The sequence below is a fragment of the Rhipicephalus sanguineus genome, chromosome 1 (assembly GCF_013339695.2).
Source record: "Rhipicephalus sanguineus isolate Rsan-2018 chromosome 1, BIME_Rsan_1.4, whole genome shotgun sequence".
Lineage (NCBI taxonomy): Eukaryota > Metazoa > Arthropoda > Arachnida > Ixodida > Ixodidae > Rhipicephalus > Rhipicephalus sanguineus.
Genome location: NC_051176.1, coordinates 269,253,930 through 269,274,743, shown reverse-complemented (window position 1 = coordinate 269,274,743; position 20,814 = coordinate 269,253,930). Strand labels below are relative to the sequence as shown.

Below are 20,814 nucleotides of genomic sequence, written 5' to 3'. Positions count from 1 at the left end.
CATATGAGAAACAACACCCATGGCTCTTAAAACTACAAGACCAGATGAAATAAACAAACTTACAGATGGAACCCAAGCTATCGCCGGCATGCCTGTGTGAGTGTAAGCCTGCTGCTGTTTTTCAGACAGCGATCAAAATCAAGTGTAGATTAAAGCTTATTATAGTAGTAAAGAAATTCGGTAAGAATCACCTCTAGGAGCCAAGCAACGAAACCTTCCGTGAGCACCCAATACTGACTTCAAATGCTTTTCTTTCGGCTGGATACATTTTTTTCCATGTGAAACACCATAAGGACAATTTCTTGCTGTCACGTAATAAGCCCAGTATATCTGATGCACCTGTCTAGGGAGTGAGAATGTACAAGGAAATAGGCATGACCTTGCAGCACAAAGCAATCTGCTTCCCACCTCTGCCATACTACAATGCTTCACATTGTCTGCTGGTCAGTGGTCACAGACTCATCTCAGCCCATTCATCAGTTGTAAAAAGCACCCTCACAAACTGCCAAACAACTTATTTGTTCTAGTGGTTTCTGCCCCACAAAACAATTATGTGCTAGTATAGGAATTCATACTACACTCACAGCCCTAAGTAAAGTGCTTGCTATTGCACCAACTGTGCCAAACAGGTCTGTGCCGAAGTTAAGGAAATAGAGCAGGGGCGTAGCCAAGGGGGGGGGGTGTTGGGGGGGTTCAACCCCCCCCCCCCCGAAATTTTTCAGTTTTGCTTGCGTATATATACACGCACACACGAACATACATAATGTATGGTTGAACCCCCCCCCGAAAAAAATTTCTGGCTATGCCCCTGAAATAGAGGTACATCAAGATAAAAGCAACACCTACTGGAAGAGGCCTTGGTTCTCTCCCAACTACGTACACTTGAATGCTAAAAGCACACGCTTACATGTTACCAGAGATTCACAGCAAGAAGCTTGCGACTTGAAAAAAGTCATGGTTAGAATCATGGTGAATGCAAGAGAATTACCTTTAAAAAGAATTGTGTGAAACTCGCGCCATAACCCAACGGCATGGATAAAAAAGAAACCACACACAAATATGTGATACTGTACCAAAAGCAGCATTAACTACTAATGACAAAATTTTCTAAAGAATGGAAAAGGATGGATTTCAAACAAGACAAACGCAGCTAACAGTGAATACATGCTACGAATCACAACTACAAAAAAGTATAAGTCACAGTGAAATGGTATGAGAAATGACATACATATCCTGACAAACTCAATCACACTGTGCTTCATACTGTAACTTAGCAGAGTAAAAATAAGCAATACTAATGCACAACTTGCAAAGGAAATCGCAGTGTGGACATAGAAAGTGCAAGGCTCAACCAAAGGTAGAACCAATATATTTCTGTTTGGGCCACACTGGGGCAATCCTATCACTTGGCACTACGAGGTGGAAGGAGCGGTGTGATGATGGGGGTCAGGAGAAAATATTGGAGGGTTGGGAACTGCATATCACCCATATGGAGAGCTGTCCCGTCTCTCTACCCAAACCCGTAACCACAATAAAAATAGAACAAGCTAAATGTGATAGAAGGATGCTCTGTGATGTCAAGTTATCACTGGAAGAGCAAGCAGAATTAAATCACATGAAAGTAGGCTTTTGAAGGGTAACATAGAGATGTGTAAGTGGAAGATTCAAGTCAGGCTGCTGAATCAGCAATAGAATGAATATTCTTTCATAGGGCATGTGAATCAAGCTAGAAACTAAAAGGGATAGCTTGTCGCACAAGTTCAAAGCATACAGCTCCCATTGATACATACATGCTCTGCTGTGTCCACCAGCACATTTCTGCAGCATAGAATGGGCCAATATTTTGACACTAGCAAAGGCTGTCGATTATAAATCTAGTGCATAAGCACTGGCATGCTACTGCGAGAGGTTCAGTGACTTTTGTGACTGACTGTATATCCATTCTTGGTTAAGCACAGCACCTTTTGCATTACACGTATAACATCAATTCCAATAGCCCAATTGCACTCTAAGAGGAATTTCACTGATAGCTTGGCTTTTTTCTAACAGCAAAAAAGAACACGGAAATTGTTCTCGCCAGTCAAAATAAATATGTGCAATATTCCTATGCAGGTGTATAAAGACTGCTATCTTCATCCGACAAGTGGAACCAAGGAAAATAGATTGCTGAGCCAAAGAAAATTCTAGTCAGATGTGCAGACTTTTCTGGTGAAACCACATTATGCTGACTTCAGTGAATTATTTTAGAATGTTCATATCAGATGCACATTATGTGCTTGTCTCCTATAATAATAATAATATTTGTGGTTTAACGTCCCAAAACCACCATATGATTATGAGAGACGCCGTAGTGGAGGGCTTTGGAAATTTCGACCACCTGGGGCTCTTTAATGTGCACCTAAATCTAAGTACACGGGCCTCAAACATTTTCGCCTCCATCGAAAATGCAGCCGCCGCGGCCAGGATTCGATCTGCTTGTCTCCTATGTGTACAATTTATTTGAAGTCACACAGCGAAGGCGGAGATGTGCCCAAACAGGCCCTGTAGGTTTACACACACAGGCTGTTTGCATGTTGCTGCTTTCATTAGGCAAACTACTGCATCAGGCTGTCCTTTTTCTGAAATGCCATATTGGCAGGCAACTACAGCATCCAAACCTTGAGTATCCGCAAGCAATAATGACCTTTGTAAATTATTATTGTTAATCTGCACTGCAGGAAAATATAAGCTTAGCCAACACATACTGCTGCAGACCTTGAGCAAAAGGTTGAGCTTTGAATACTTGCCCACTTCAATTACAGCAAGCCCCCTAAATTTAATAATTAAAAGGCAATTTGTAAAATTTTGTTCATAACCTGTTGACAACTGATGATGTATGTTCTGATGCCTGTTGCTGGCGACGATGCTTGGTCAGTAAACATTATGATATTGTGTTGAATCTTCTATATTTTTCATTATGACACAGGAGTCAAAGCATTATGTAACCTTCCAAATTAATTTTTGGATATAATGTCAGGTGATGACAGCAATGACTTGCACAGTTCTGATGGTCTTTTAATCTAAGCTATGCATAATAATCAAGGGGCAACCCTGCTAGGATGATAAAACACATCGAAGACTTATTGAAAAGGCATAAGGTAACTGTTTCATGAATAACTTTTGGCATGTTTCAGTTCAATGAGCACAATTCTCTGGACTTCTTAGCGCAGACTCTTTCATTGACAAGATGTCAAACACTTTTCCACACAGCCTGCATCTTGCACAATGTGAAGACTTGGGGTTTGGTGTAATTTGTTTTTAATACTCGTTGTGGGCTTCTGGGAAATTGCATGCACACAGGACAACTATGTCTGCATCCACTGTGTGCTGCATAAAACATGCTCTGAATAAGACGTAAAGGTGTGGCTAAGAAGCAGTACAATTATGCACACCCATAACTATTTTGAGATGGGGGAGGGGGGCACGAAGCCTACAAGATGGCGATTGCTCAAACTGGATTGTATAGCTTCCCATGTGGCCAGGCGTTAAGGGGGCATCAACTGAAGGTGCCATTCATGGTAATCAAGGTATTCAAGAGTTTTCAAGCACCACTAAATATTTCAGGGTTTTCAAGTCCTTAAAAATGTCATTTTTAAAACTAAGGGTCTTCAAGGACTCATGTGTACCCTGCTATTGCATACCTGATGAGCTGCAGTTCCCCTTAAAGGGACTGTCTACCGCTCGGAAAAAAATTTGATTGTGGTGAAAATGAGAAGATCGTTCGTCTCACATCAGCGGCAACGAGCATGTTTTTTCCCCATAAGAAAGGAATTATATTTTTAATTTGATGTTGAAAATCATGAAAGAATGACTGTTAGCGTTACCCAACAGCAATGTGGTCAATCTACTGGTAGGACAAGAAATCCTCGCAGGTAGACTTGTTTTGCTTAAAAACAAACATGTATAACTTGAAATTGTATTTTACGCACTTGAGACAGCTTTCAATTGCGTCAGAGAGCAATTTTTTTGCTTTTTTTTTCTCACGCATCCAAAAAGGCGCGCAGTGGCACTGCTTGCGCCGCCGTCTTCAATTTCGTCTGCTTCAACTGATGCGCTATGCTATGCGGCCCTCCGCGCTGGTTGTACTGTGCCACTGTATTGTTGTTAGGATGTCTCACATGTGCTGCGCTGTGAATGCATGCATTTATAGTCTCTTTCTGATGAATCAACTTGGCTTGGATTGCGGCAGCAGCGCTAAAATAAACGCATAGACTGAGATTATAGCAGAACAAGTGTTCTGTAATTGTATAATAAGGCTTCATTTAATAACTGCTAGCGCGCTGAAAACAACTGTTACATTCATTACATTAGCGTTCAGCGAAAATAAAGTAATCCTACAGAAATCACACATGCTTTCAGTCTTAATTTTTACCGGCACTACAATCGTCATCGCGTCCACCAACCAGTGTTGCAGGCATGTTTCAAGCCAATGGAAGAAGACCGAACGCAGATCGAAAAATTCTGTTTTAAAAATTTCTGCTCACTTTCCAGAGAAACCGCTGCAAGGTTGGACACTTCACACGGTACGCTTTCTATTGCGGTACAAAACAGATAAGCGATGAAGGACGGTAGGCAGTCCCTTTAACTCCATATGAGAGGCCTTCACTCGAAAGTTCTGTATTTTTCAGATATTAAAAGAACTGCAGGCATAAAGGGCGTGAACGGATGTTTTGCACGCCTCCAGCACTGCACACTTGAAAGTGCGAACAAAATCAGATCAGCTCAACCATCAACAATACTGACAGGTTTTTGCAAGCAACCTCTAGAGGAATCCCTTCCTCGTTCAACAGGCAATTCTCATGAATGGCAGTAGGTTCGTGAGCAACCTGTCAAAATTTCCAAGTATGTGTGAGGGGTGTTCACAAAGCTGATGTCGGTAGTATAAATTTGGAAGAGCCATACATGATAGGTTCCAATATTAGTGCGTGTCTGTACAGTTTTAGTGCAATACAACTATGTTTTATATAGAACCACACAGTACAGATACTAAGGCTTCAAAATTGAAAAGATAGCTACCAGACGGAAAGTTGGTTAAAGCATGAGAAATTATTTGCTTTCTGCAGTTCAAGGGACACGATGTCAAGGGGGTTAATCTTGATCTGGTGGTGGAGTATGGGGACAATGGCACCAGCTTAAGACATTGTTCTGAAATGGTGCAGGTGATTTCAGTGCTGTCGGACAAGCCTGGATGTCGGACAAGCTTGGATGACAAAAAACAATGTGGCCAACCACCGCTCTATGGGAGACCACAAATTGATGCACACATTCAGGTTGTAGCAACTGTTGATTGAATAGTGTGGCAAGCTAACACGAGTGTGAGCTCAGATTAAACTCCCACATGAGTCTCGCTGCTTATTCATTGGTCCTTCATGTCGACAACACACTTTCGTCAACTGTGACACTTTCCGAGAAACCTGCACAGGCTTTTTTGTAGCTTCATGCTTCAAGATGGGCAGATGACAATTTTTTTTTCTATTTTACGGAGGGTTGTCATTATCCAACTACATTATAAAATTAGCCATATAAAAGCTTAATTTTGCCATGTTTTTTTTCTCTATAAACTACAGCTAAATTAATTGACAAATGAAAAGTGAAAAGCATGGCCTCACAAAGCTACTTTCAACTACCTACTCCCCCCCCCCCCACACACACACTTTAAGAGTTGGTATGTTCACTCTTCCATGCTGTCCTGCATCAATGAATTGCTCTAGGGTGTGTGCTACATACACAATCATCGATAATGACCACCTTGTAAATCAGATAGAAATTTCATCTACTTCATGGACTGTTCCATGAGCGTAACTCAAAAGTTTGCTATGATATGGAAACATGTTCGAGTAATGCTTAAATGACAAAATAGGTGGGATAGAAATTGCTATGCCACGAGGCACAGTAATTGAAAAACCCTATTCACTCTTGGAGAGCTCATGTAAAACGCTGCAAGCAACATCGTGCATTTATCAGATCCATAAGTTTTACATCATGTGTAATGGTCTTCCATTTTTACAGAAGTAATTTTACTGTTATGGCAGTCATCTATAGGTGCTCATTGAAAACCATCTGACTTGTTATTAACTAGTTTGGCAATTCATACTGTGTCCAGTGTTGCTTATAACAAAATATGTAATGTTCCAATCTTGGCACACACAAAAAAACACTTGGATCTTTTAGATTGGAGAAGATGATAAATTTGAAGTTTCTATTACCCATGTCGTATATTAATGGTTTGCATCCCACCTGTCTAGCAAAACGCTTTGTATGAGTGACAGGATGGTGGAGAAGTATTTATGCGCACATTCAGGTTCTAGCACTCATTTACCAACTAATAACTCCATCAGCACGGTAGCAAGGTTGAAACCAAAAGCCAGCAAATCCTGAAAAACCAGCAGGCCTGTCTTTAGTGCTCTGCCTTCAATATTACAAACATACTGTATGCTGGTCAACATCTGTAACACATTTCGATTCCCCAGTTGGTTTTATTTCATCAGTAACCAATCCTAGAGACAACACACGGGGTGTGTCACACAAGCAAATTACGAGAGGCAAACATGATCGCTGTGCAATGGGAATAAGTTCTTATTCCAGCATACGTTTTATTCCAAGCAAAGCTATTATTAACACCAGATTAACTTAATGACATGGGGAGGGCAGTGAATGACAACCTCATTGAAAGCAATCAAAGTAAAAGGCAGTTTATGTACAAGAAAGAGGAAGCATAGGTAACTGCAGCCATAAAAAAAGGGGTTCTGTTTAAAGAGAACACAGCATGAGCCAGCATACAATCAGGTAGGATGAAGACATTATGACATGTAATTGTGCTAGCAGCGTGTAGCAGCCTGCACAACAGCCAACTCTTTCATAAAAATCAAAATACAACCATGAGAATGTACATCATAAGGAACTCCTCAAGTTGACGCTATGTACAGTGAATGAACACCTTTGCTACAGCAGTGAGCAAAGCAAGCATTTAATCCCACAACATGCAAACTGAAGTTGCATCAAACGTAAAATGGCATCTGCAATGTGCAGATACTAGTATGCAGATCGGAAACACGATAGCATCATGTAGCCAGTATTAGATGCAAGTTAAAGGTCTACATGTTTTTTGTTTACCCACTGCACATTCTAGGATCTAAAATACAAAACATGATTATTCTAAAAAACGTGGCATTTTGCATTCAACTGCGGCAAGGGTGTCTTAAAAACTGACTTACTCAGAGAAATACCAGCATCAAAGGCTCAAATGACACAAAATAAGCAGAACAAGCAACAAGCTTCAAACTTCATTGAAAGCACACCACAGGGTCACACATCTGGTGAGAGGACAAAGAAAAGGGTGCAAAAGAGTACATTACTCATTGCAGTATTTAATCACAGGGTGCCACACTTTTGAAGAGCATCCCAAATGCACCACAGCTGCCAAAAATTATTCCAAAAGTTTTAACGATGACTAATGCGAGCACTGCTTGATAAAGAATGCACGTTTAAAGCTTAGCTCTCTAAAAAAAAAGCAGACAATTCTGGTGCCCTCTTTACCTTTTCAAACCATGTCAAAAAAGGCACAAAGCAATTCTTAAACATTGATCTTGACAATTAATTGCACACACTAAATATTTCAGAAGTTAAACGTATTTGACATTCACCAAAATATACACACTAGCAAGTGCTGCTTATATTGAAGACACGTGAATGCTGCCAGCAACATGTGATGAAACCTTGTGTTTGCCTGATTTACAAGCTGTGGTCACACAGTTATCGCCAATTAATTGGGTCAATTCAAGCACGGAAACACATTCTGCAGCAAAAGGTGTGAAAACAATGTTACCAAGTAATGATCAAATGTGACACTAATTACGTGCTTCAGCTCAGAGCATGAAGCATGCTGGGTGAAAGAAAGAAGCAAAAAATACAGGTAAAAAAATACCACATGGGACCAAAGTGAACTCAAACACGTTCTGAACACATTTAGTAGCTAAAACATGTGGTGATGTTGCTAAAGCGATAGTGACTTAATAAAAGTTCACTGAAGATATCAACTTTGGCGCCTTAAAGGGAAGTTGAAGCATTTTTTTAAAAACGAGTTTGAAGTAGGTAATCACAGTTTGATCGCTGCTGAATTCGAAAACTGATGTGAGAGTTCTCAAAAGTGAAGGCAAATAGCAGTTTTCTGGTTAAAAAAACAGCGGCTGCAGCCGCAGGGCTACTTGAGATGCTGAGCAAACGCGGTGACGTCATTTTCGGTGTGCCGCGTCATCTGCAACAGCAGCACTGTTAATGCGTGGCCTCTTTGATTAGCTCTGGCAACGTGCGCAGCCGGAACTAGTCACGGAGGCCACAGCTGAAGATATGAGAGATGCTTGTTCACACTGAGCTCGGCTTTTAGTAGTTATGGCAGATATTGTAATACAGCTGCAGAACTTTCAACATCTCTATACTTACTTGAGCCCAGGGTAGATAAACAGCGCTCTAGCAGTTAGTTCAGATCAGAGAGCAGCGGGAACATTCCTTCAGAGTACAGCATGGCTCCGCCAAAGGTACTGAAGATGACGTAGCTCTGATGGGTATGTTTCCACGCCCACAATAGCACCGCACTTACGTGGGCAGAGCAAAACAAACTTTTCTTTTGCGTACCATAAAGCTCCTGCTGCAACAACCGCTGAAAAAATGACATCGTCGACGATAATGTCGGTCCTTGTTACCCACAGTGTTTAATTGAAATCTAAAACCACTTCAGCTTCCCTTGAAATGTTGCAACAGTAGTATTTGACAGGTTCATCACTGACACTGTGATAAAAAGAATACCAGCCACACAGCCGGCTGAACTAGTTGCACCTATCTGCTACCCAGAAACAATATTTTGATGTGCAAGCAGTATTTCCGTCAATAATGGCAATAAACTACCTATTAAATATATGGCATTGTGCAGACAGTCAACTGCTTGAGCATACCATAAGTAACAAACTGTGAAGTGCACTACACTTGTATGTTGTTGATTTTTTGGTTAGGTGAGTGAAAATTGGTCTTGCCCAAGTACATGCAGTGCTCCAGTGAGGACAGCATTTCTTTGCATGAGTATGCTTTGCTTGGCCAGGAGAAGGCATCAATAAAAATGCTTTCCCAGTGCTTGCCAGCAAAATGTTTTGGCAGTGAAAAAAAGAACAAAGCATTGTGCAGCTTACAAATGGTGCATGAAAAACTGCCCAAGGTTCACACACACTCGTTTAAAAAAAATACACGGAAATAATGTGCGCCTTTGATTCAGGTTGTTGGCTTTTAGTGTCCTGCCATCATTTGCATGAGCACACAAGCACGAACAAAGCAAAATGTGCGTGACCAAGTTGTGCTCTGCCCAGTGTGTCGTCCAATTTGTTGATCATCCTGACACTTTATGTACAACAACTTGTGCATGTAATCAAATTATGGGCGTCTTTGACCACCTACTGCAGGGCAGAGTACCAATAGCTGCACTAATGACAACAGTGTGTCACTTCAGCTGCCATTGCAGCATAAAGCATAACGGCACAATAGGAATCAGTGTATATATAAATTACAATGAAAAAATGAACCATCAGCTAATGACATTTTTAATATCTTTAGCACATTCCCATTTTAAAAATGTGTCCCAATATTTTTGCACTGCTTCTACATGCAGCGCTTCAGTCTCCTTCCTCACATGTGGCTTGTCTGTAATTGTCAATGAGAGATGGTATAATTTATGCTGAAGGTAACTCTGCTGGAAACCCTGTGCAGATATAAAGGGATAATCAGGCGCTTACGGGGCATCGCTATTTGTTTACCCTCCTGGCTGGGTCTAAGTGGCACATGAGAAAGATCAAATTTACCACAAGTCCACTGCAAGTTACTGATGACGGTCATGGCGAATGCAATTGTGCATTTATGGCAGCCGCATCAATGAACCTGACCAATATCGCCTGCGCGAGTGCTCATGATTCGCGCAGGCGACATTAGTCACAGGGTGCATCCGCCAAGCGGACAGTACACCCTGTACGACCGGTATACCACCTTCTCCACTCTTCGCAAAACGACAGCGTCACTTGTATAAAGTGACAATGTCGGCCGCTTCCGTTGGCACGGCGAAATAAATCAGGCCTACCGTTAATGCGCTCGCACGCGCAATTCCTGAGTAGATGGCAGCAGAGACAGCTGGTCAAACGTACGCCTCTGCCCTGCGCCTTGCTGGCGTCGATGTCAAGTTCTGCAAGCGGGCGTAAAAGTTTCTCCACGATGCGAATGTCTTTCCTGACCATATCCAGACACCCGATGTGATGCCCACGATGAGAATGCCCAGGTACTTGATCATGAAGACGTAGAACTCTGGCCGGCGCAGTGTACGATCGCGGCGGTTGCACGATGGTTCTGGGCACGGTATGCTCCAACGTTGTTCTGCGTTCACTTGCCAGTGCCAGGCGAGCATCCAGTCGTCAAAGTGAGCTTGCTCGTAAAAGTAGCAGCACAGCACTGTTAGTGCTGGCAAAGTGTACAAGAACGAAAAGATGCCGATACGGACCATCAACTTCTCCAGCTTGTCTGTCTTGGTGCCGTCGTGTTTCATCACAGTGCGGATATGGCAGAGGGATATGAAGCCAGCCATAAGGAATACCTTGCCCAGGGCAAGATAAACGAACAGCGGTGCGAGAACGAAGCCACGCAAGGCATCCATGTTCCAGAGACCGACATAGCAGACTCCACTGAGCACGTCCCCTTCAACTTTGCCCATGGCAAGGATCGTAATAGTCTTTACAGCAGGTATAGTCCAAGCAGCGAGATGAAAATACTGCGAGTTGCTCTCAATTGCCTCATGACCCCACTTGAGCCCCGCTGCCAAGAACCAGGTGAGTGTCAGGACAACCCACCAGATCGAACCGGCCATGCTGAAGAAGTAAAGCACCATAAACATCACAGTGCAGGCTTCCTTCTTGTTGTTCTGCGTAATCGTGCGAACCATTTCAATGTTACTGTGTCCACCCGGCACTTCGAAAGGCTCGTTACAGGCCACTTGGTCACCCAGCACAAAGCCCGCGAAATAGGTAGACGACACCATCAGGTTACAAAAGGATAGGAAAATGATGGGCCGCTCTGGGTAGCGGAACCGCTGCATGTCGATTAGGAATGTCAATACAGTGAACAGAGTGGACACCATGCACTGTATTGCCCAGGCACCAATCCAGTAGCGCGAAAACTTGAGGTTTTCGCCTCTGAAAAACATGTGGTGGCATGGCATCCCGCAGTTCTTTTCTTCTTTACCACGAATACGGAACACGTAGTCCAAACCAAGGGGCACACGAAACTCGCGCGGGCAGAGAAAGCCATGATTCACAAGCAGTCCCGTCGAATTTGGTGAAGTAGGAGTGTGGTTGATTCGATGCTCAGTTACATTTTCGCCGACACAAAGCTTTTCCGATGTGCCGACTTCTGGAAACTTGTCACACTCAAGGGACTCCGGCCACTTGAAGCCAAACTTGTTCATCAAGTGTTCGCAGCCTTCGCGCGCTGACATGCACAGCGAACGACACGGCGGGATAGGATACTCCAAGATCGTGCACACCGGCGCGTACATTGAGCAGAGAAAAAACTGCAAGTCCGGCGAACACTTGACCTTGACCAATGGAAAGAACTGGTGCACTTCCATGCCGGCATCTTCTTGCTTCTGGTGATTAAGCAAGTTTGGCATGATGGTCTCGTTGTACTGAATGTCTTTGCACAGCGGTATAGTGATCGGTTCACAACGTCCATGATGGGGAATAGAGCGGTGCTCGGACACGCGCGAGCTTACCACCTGGCCGAGGCCGGGTGCCAGCAGCGCTGCCAGCGCTACTAGGCCTAGTGAGACGTTTCGGGGCCGCATCACAGCCGCGTTTCCCAGGCGATGGCAGCCGCTGGGTGCACGACCGGGAGAACTCCGAAGGCACAGGCTTCAAGAACACTACATGGCGTCGGGTTGAAGCAGGCCCATCGGTAGTGTTTTTGTTTCGGGCTAACGACACACGCTACCGAAACTGAAACATGGCCGCGCGTCTCGCTTGCTTTGGAAATATTTCGGTGGTGCCAAAGTTGCTCCGTCTCCTCGCCCAAAACCCGCCGAACCACCGGTCCGCTCCATTGGCTGCCGGCGCGCCAACAGACTCCAATCCGACCAATGTGCGCCTCCCCGGAGCTCCTCCTCTCTCAAGGAGTCGGAGGGCGAGAGAGACGGACGTGGCGTGCGGGAAGCGCCGGTGCGTCTCTCGAACGGAGCGGCTGCCGCCGGTTTCCCTCTCCCTGGGGTGCAGCCTGGTGCAGCGTGCAGCTGCTAGTGTGCCCGTCGGCACTCTCGTCTTTGTTCCCACCAAGGTCTTAGGCTCCGCTACGGCGCGCTTCACTGAACGGTCTCTGCGCTTTCCTGCTTTTGGTCCGACACTGCGTCAGAAGCAAACGCTTTGCGTAGACCTGAATGACCCGGCAGCACGCCTCCAGCAGCGCGTGTCATTCCTGGCAGCCGCTCATTTCGCGTTGGTTCACTCCGTTGGGAAGGCTCACTGAGCCCACCGCAGGTACACAGGGTCTCCGTGCCTCGCTGTGGGTCGCATCCACCAGTCCCACGTCGGTGAAGGGCTTTGTGCAACAACTGGTTTTACAGCTTTCGGATGTACGTGTGACAGCTAGACCTTGTTAGTAAAGGGGACCAGAACTGCCTCCTCCGTGCACTCTCAGGGCACAATGCAGAATTCTCCAGGAATTTTCACTTCCTCGCTTTAGGTTTTGCATCTTCACTAGGACCTGCACGACGGGCTATTTTTGCTGCCAACCGCTCCTCCCCTCTTCCGCTGCTGTCCCTCCTCCTCGCGTCGACCCTCGTCATCCCGGGCAGCTAGCTTCGCCGGCCCCTCGTTTTCGTCAGTGATCTACAAGGGCACATCATTGGCGGTGTTAAGGGCGAGACAGACGGTACGATTTTTCATGCGATTCGACGTCCGACACGGCGGAGGGGCAACCGGAATGGTGACCTTTCATAGCATCGTACAGCCACCATTCCCTCTCCCCCACCGCCGCGTCGGCCGCCGGATCGCATGGAAAATCGGACCCGTCTGATTGGCTAGACGATCTCAGCCAGTATTTTATAGAAGCACATACCTGCCCGCCCTCCCCCCTTGTTTTGTACAGCGCCGTCGAACCCACTACCGGACACGTCTGCTACGAACGAAGCACTGGCACAGCCAGAAGGGGGGGGGGGGTGCTCCGGAATGTTTCTATTTTGCATGTGAGAACTAACAGACAATAACGTCTGTTATTGGCGTTATTGTCTGTTAGTTCTCATTAGTATTGTGTCTAACAAAGAAAACGAGCCCTTAAGAGTCATCTTTCCTTTATTTTGCAAGTGTACACATACAAACATGCACGAACATGCACCCCACTAGGGAAGGCTGTGTGCTGTCAACTGGAGAATACATAAGCACATATAATGTAAATAGCTTGTACCTGTGATATGTTCGTGCGTGTGTGTGTTTGTATGTATATACATATGTAAAATTGGAAAATCTCGGGGGGAGGCTGAACCCCGCCAGGGCTACGCCAGTGACCTGTGATTACGGAGATATCGGTGATACACCGAAATGACGGCAATTTTCCTTATGCCGCGAACACAAACTCATGTAAGTGGAGCGGGAAGTATTACACAAATGAAAATTACGGAATTCGCAATGGTCGCAGAATGCGCAACCGTCAATCGCTTGAATTTTGCAACATTGCAAAACATGACTATGGAGATGAAGTGTTCGAACTAAGAAACAAAAATGACAGGAATCAGTATTACTCTGTGTGGAGAGAACAAACCTCACGACATATGGCCGGCGTGTTCCACAATTCCTGTGCATAGTAATGACATCAACACAGGCGTGCGCAGGGTTACCTATTGGGGAAGGGGGGGGAGTCTCACTGGAGAAAAGAAAAGCTTCACAGTGAATACAAAAATGAAAGTGAAGCGAAGACGTGCGTCCCACCACGGCCTGCTTTTTCTACCTTTGGTAAAAATTGGAAGTAAACAGCTCTTGGAATGCAACATCGGTGGTTCTCGGCTGCCATTATCGTCAAAAGTATGCATGGCCATAACCTTGCACGTTAAAAAAATGACGGGACAGGTCCGTCGGAGTACAGGTATGGGGCAGACTTGGCGCCCCCCTTAGATGATTAGGGGAGGTGCCCCCCCCCCCCCTTGTGTGCACGCCTATGGATGTAACCATATTCTGCCATGATCAATGACGTTATCGGTGGACGGCACACCAAGCGCATGCTATCGGCATAAAAAGCTATTTACGATAGAAACGTTTTCATGAGAGAAAATTATAACCGATCCTGACATTAGTGAAGGCGGCTGGCCAATGGTAAAACGCAGTTACGAACGAGAAGCTTTGTAGAACTTGTGCATAATTGAAAAATGGATTATGGCAACGCAAGGGCTCTTGTTGGGAACAGTGTTGCGTGTCATTTTTGCGTCGTACGCGTGTTCCTTTCGCGGGGAAACATCGAATTACGCTGCACAAACTAGCCCAACGCTCAAGCTTATTAAAGTAAGGCAATTTCTGGCTCACCGAAGCGTCATAAAGCGAACTCATGGTCTTCCACACAGTCCAGACCTGGCACCCTGATGCTTATTTTTGTACCCCGCGGCAGCGAAATGTACTCGAAGTGATATTGTTTTGACATTGAACGGGTTGCCGTTCAGGCACGAAAGCCGGTATACACAAAAGTTTCATTTGAACGTGATTTCTACGCTTGGCAGGACTGACGGGACCATAGGTCGGCAAAAAAATTTGGAGCTCCCTCAGACTCCCTCAAGAAATATATTTTGTGCTTAGGGCTCACTCGGACTCAGATTCACCAAAATTTTCCTCAACCCGACTCACTCGAACTCAGACTCACGGTTCGATCTGTGTCTGAGTGAGTCGACTCATGAGTGAGTTAGCCGACCTATGGACGGGACGCGTGGGAATAAGAATACTGATACCCCGATGGCGATGATTACTTTTCAGCAGTAAGTTTTAAGAGCATCATCTCAGTCTTTATGCAACTTCTTGTACATTGAAACTCATTTACTATAGTATAGTCTCATTGTTTATTTATTATGAACTCGAAATGCTGGCAACAAATTCGCTCTATATTCTGAGGCTTAAAATTGTTCAATAAAATTATGGTAAATCAAAACTAGTAGTAGTTTCACAATCTATTCGAAAGGAATGTGCCTCAGGCGCGAAATTGCGATCGCGATGTAAGTGAGTCGCATAAACAGAACTCAGCTATAAGCCGCAGGAAATTTAATTAAAAAGAAAGCATTAGAGTAGGTTACATTAAGAAGTTGTTTAATATCTCCGTATTTACATTATTTAATAGTAGTTTTCACTCTTTTTTTTTAACTAACAGCCTAAAAATCCCCGCTAACAAGCGGCATTGCACACGACAACGAGAGACGGCATATTTGTGGGGTGAAGCCAGAGCGCGCCAAAGAGTGGCCGCTGTACTCTTGCGAAACTGGCAAGCTACTTTGTTTCCCTGCTGGATTTCGTGTGCCTTATAAGTAGCAACGTCAATAAAACATGTTTCTGGGTGAGTCGGTCCATGATCCTCAAGAAGAATAGAGTGCTCAAAAATACGGACCGAAAGACGGGAAGTCGCCACAGACATGCATGCGTAAACTTTCAACTAACTTTATTTTTCGTCCTCCGCCTCAATAGATAAGCAGCAAGGTGTCGCGTTGCTAAGCTCGAGGACGCGGATTCGATTCCCGGCCATATCACGCGGCATGCCCGCTTGCACGCCGTAATTGCGGCGCTCCCTAACGTTCAGCTAGTTCAGCGTACAAGCGACATGCTTCCCTCGCGGTGGTTCATGATAGTGATATAGGCACAAGCAGCGTTGTTCTCCGTCGTCGCACAGCCACCACCATCGTGGCTGTCCTGTTACCTTTTCATGATATGGTCGTTTGCAGGCGGAGCACTGCAATTACGGTGCGCAAGCGGGCATGTCACGTGGTAGTTCTTGTACATCGCGGGCATCTGCGTGGTAGTTCTTGTACATCGCGGGCATCTGCGGGAAACAGAAAAACTCTAATACTTAATAGATAAAAAATTAGAAACTGAGACATGTTGCAAACCGATGTACATCTTTCCATTGGGAATTTCTTGCCCTGCGTCGCTGCTTTAAAAGTTGGTTAATTAATCCTGCCTATTTAAGCGGAGCACAAAAATAGTGCAACTTGCTACATGCAATAGTCAGCAACATGCATGTGGTGGCATCGTCATATTTTAAAACTCTGGCTATGGTTAGCTGGTGCACCCTGTAAACACAGTCAAAACAAAAACACTGAGTTGAAATCTTATCAATGAGTGTCGACGCGTTGCGACTTTACAGGTATATAATGCCAATGTATAACAAAAGCACGTTGAAGAAGTACACAACAGGGCAACGTAAAGCTCTGGTAGCTTTATTGCATCGTCTGAAGTACATATCTCGTCTGTGTGCCAGTGGCGTAGCCAGGAGGGGGGGGGGGGGGACACCGGGCCCTTGCCCCCACCGCCCGAATTTTTTTTTTTTTTGCTATGGTATACAGAGCCCAAATGACACTTCACCACACCTGCCTGCCCGGCCCTCACTTCAAATCAAGGAGGTGTCCCCCTTCCCCCCCCCCCCCCCCCCCCCGAAAAAAATTTCTGCCTACGCCCCTGCTGTGTGCACATCATGACTTGATCGCGAGTACATCAAATAAGGCGCAAACAGATGCAAAAAGAAGACAATCCTAACAAAGCAGTTGGTTGGAATTGTCTTCTTTTCGCATGCGCTTATAATATAGTTTGCGCCATAGGCGTGCGCATGGTTATCCATAAGGGGGGGGGGGTGCAGCCTCCCCCCGTGCGCACGCCTATATATAGTTTGCACGTGCACGTGTTTTGCGCCTTATTTGGTGTATTCACTGAGCCAAATCGCCCGATAACAAGTCCTGGCGATTCTGCAAACTAGTAGAACAACATTCGAAGTAGATTTCCATATGTTGTTGCTGTATTTTGCTTTCAGTTTTGTTAGCCATTCACAAGCATTTCATCTTGTATTACATGAAGCACCTTTCGCCATTACACATCGTTGAACCGGCGGGCATATACTTCCTTGATATCCCCAATAATTTCTACCCTTGGCGCGAATTGGAAGGAAGCCTTCGGGCAGCCGCGGAATGCATTCCGAGTCCTGGCGCCGCGATCCCCGCATCGTACGTCCCATGATTAGTACGTGGGCGTCCACCGGCTGTCTCCGTCATCGACAGTCGGGTCGCGTAATAGGAAGGGGGGGGGGGGGCACTGCGCGGTGAAGGGCCTCTGCACGCACAGCCGAAACGTCCACGCGTGAGTGGTTTGCTTTTGAATTATTGAACACAGAAGGAACTGCGCCGATGACGCCTATAGAATACCACTACCAGCTGGCGAACTACCGCGACGCTGAGCTGATACTGCGCCAGCCACGTCGCTTCCGCGCATTGATAAAACATAAAAAACGTTTCTTTTATTAATTTCTTTTCCGCGCATACGAATTGAACCGGCAGCCTCCGGCAGTGTGCACGGATTTCAAGAGAAGGTCCTTGATTATGAATTCAAAAAACCGGACCCGCCATCCCCTTTTTGCCTCGCGTTTCGTTCGAGCAGGCGGTGCGGTGTAAAGTGCTTCCTTTCCGCTCGCTTGGCGCGCGTATTTGCCTTTCACGATGAACAAAGGAAAGGGAGCTGACAGGCGCTTTTTGTCGAGCGATTCGAACCCCGATGGACCAATCAGTTTTAATTAGAGCGCCGCCAAAGGAAACGACATGCTCGGAGGACCGTGCGCATAGAGTCCCCCTCCCCGACAAGGGAGCTGTGGAGAATGCGTGGAAGACGGGGTTGTGCGCTGCTCTTGTGTAGCGTCCGTACGAGGGGCGCGACGCGTTTCTTTGGATAAGGCCGGCGGGAATTTCGGAATTAAAAGCGCGGGCAAACACAGGCACGTCCCACTTGTGAGGGAGAGACCGCGCGAATCAAAGACCGCACTCGATGGGATTCAAAGGCGCCAATGCATGGAAGCAGCATGCCCACAGGGCCGCTTCCGCCCGAGTGAGTACAAAGCGGCGAAGAACGGTTCCTCTCGCGCGCTCGCCGAAGGCCCTTCCTTCAGATCCGCATTCCGTGCCGAAAACGAGAAGGAATACAGCGGCCGCATTGATAGATCCAGGCCGGCAGGGCTTGGGTGTCTGTTTTCACGGGCCATTACGCGTCCGCTAGCCTCGTAGCGCAAACTAATGGGATCGCTGCGCGGTGGCTAATTCGGCGCCGCGACCGAATCCTGAATCCCGGCGTCGACGACGACGTGCGCCGAAACAGCCGCGAGAGGCCTACCCCCTCCGCTCCTTTCGGGTCAGGGGAGGTATACACACGCGCGCAGCTTTCATCTCGCCGGTCAACCTCGGAAGCCGGTCTCGGGACCGAATGGCTTGCCTCTTGCGCCACGATGTTCGGGTCGGCTCCGGAAGCGTTCGCCGACACGGCGGCTCACACGGGCCACTGCAGGACGCGCATCCTTTTGCTTCGGTGCCGGTTTGCATGGGCCTGTCGGCAAGCTCAACAGTTGTACGCCTGCCGTTCTGCTCTCAATGAAGCGGAAAAGCTGTTCGGGTCGCTCGTGTTTCAGTGGGAAAGACGGAAGATGCGCTCTGCTCACTAATCTCTCGACAATACCGGAACGCTGATGAAAATGGCCAGCGGGACGTCGCGCGTTCGCGCGAGTCTCACGGAAAATATTTTCCTTGGGAGCCGTGCGATTGGGTTCCGCAGGGTAAACAGATCAATGCGTGGTGGATACATCGAACAGTGACAGTTACTTGCTGCACATGCAACGTAATTCAGCAATAATATTTGCTTTGCGTTACGGGCTTTCGCTTGTGGCGAAATTAATGCCTCATATTTCCGCTCGATTCCCAGCGAGGGTTTTTCTGGGTCACTCTTAAAAAAAAGTTAGTAAAAATGTAGTAACTGCAAGCACATAGTAACTGCAGCGGTCACTAACTTTCTTGGACCGTTAATACCATTTTGCTACTTGTTTACTACCTACGTTATAGCGTAAACATTTAGTAACTGGAAGCAAACAGGTAGTAACTGCAACCGTTACTACCTTGTCGCTACACGGCCGTTAACTACCCAATCTAAAATTGTAGTTAGTACCTATTGTAATAATTTATAACTGGAATTGTCTCGCCATATCATTTTTTAATCGGAAACTGGAGAAGAAAATGTCCATGGGTCAAATTTTCTTTTTAAAATTACGCAACCGCTATTTCAAAGCATCATTACGCTATTCTGAAAACGGAGGAGCAAAAGTTAATGAACTGTAAGCAAGCGCTATACATGTTTTAGTACACAATATAAATTCCAACAAACTAGCATGACAGGCGGATGTGAAAGAACCCCATTTGGTCAAAATTAATCCGGAGTCCCTCGCTACGGCGTGCCTAATTATCATATCGTAGTTTTGGCACGTAAAACCCCAGAAATGATTACTATTAGATTTTTCCTACCTACTAGCACAGGGATCCATTCAAATGCAGTGAGGCTATGTTGGTGAGTTTAGTACCTTGTCTTGGCCGCTGTACATAATGCTTTGATGTTGCAGTTTTATAACAAATAGACATGACATATTTTTTTTTACTACGTACGGATTAAAAGTCTTGTGCTACGTCCCCAAGCACACATAATCAAGTAGCAGGGTATAGTATTCTAGGTCCACATTTTTGATACTTCATCCTGAAACATAGGTGCTCACCAGTACTAGACATGCTTCTCCAAGGTAGAAACTATAGATACTCCTGGAGTCGCTTATGAGGTACTGTCGCGTAGTGAACTTGTTACGTTTGTGTATTCTCGTTCATGACACTCCACGCAAGATTACACGAAGTTGATGTCGTAATGTGACCTTATGCATTTGACCGCTATTAACAATGGGCCAATAACGTGATAAAATGAGCACGTTAGGGTCGGTTACTACCTTTCTTCTACAACCTTTATTTTACTACCTATGGCTAGGGTAGTAAAAGTTACTAGTTGCTGTTAGTAACGGCAAAGGTAATAACAGTTACCACCCTTGCCGTTACTAACTGCACTTACTAATAGGGTAGTAACATTGTGTGACAAGCAGTCACTACCCGTAGGTTAGCAAGTACTATTACCTTTTTTTTTTTTAAGAGTGATGCACTAATTGCTTCCGGCGTACTCGCAAGAGCCGTAAATTACGGTGGCGTTTAGCGACTGAAAATTCGGGAATTGTTAGCGAGAGCGCAATCTTCGGCTGAAATGAAAATTAGCTCATTTGATAGTTCTATATATTCAGGAGAGGCGTCTGTTACGAATTGCTTGGTCATATCAGATCAAGGGGGCTGCATATTTCGTATATACATGTACCAATCCTTTAAATATACCCTGCTTTCGTAGCTCTTCTTTCTTGCGGACGTGTTTGCAGTCTCTCGGAGTCGAGTTCTTCGGACGGCGGTTTGGTATACGAACAGCTCGTCCGTGAATTCGGGTCAGTGAACTCAGCCCCTCAGAGTGCGCGGCGTTTCTTCATATTTGAGAGAGGACGCACACGCAAGTCGCCTCCTCCACCTGCGAGAAGGGCGCAGTCGCAGAGGCCGCCTAGCGTATGCACCGGCTCCAACTAGGCCCTATGCTCGGACTTTTGCTGCCGCCGGACCCAATTAAAGCCGCGTCCATTCGCTGC

The 20,814-nt window shown here is 45.8% G+C and overlaps 1 protein-coding gene across 1 annotated transcript; it reads right to left on the bottom strand.

The window, feature by feature from the left end:
* Positions 1-6,506: 6,506 nt before the first annotated feature.
* LOC119378946 (frizzled-2) lies at positions 6,507-12,172 on the bottom strand. The gene has a single exon (XM_037648043.2). It carries the CDS (start codon positions 11,903-11,905, stop codon positions 10,208-10,210), a length of 1,698 nt encoding a protein of 565 aa, XP_037503971.1. The 5' UTR covers positions 11,906-12,172; the 3' UTR covers positions 6,507-10,207.
* Positions 12,173-20,814: the final 8,642 nt, after the last annotated feature.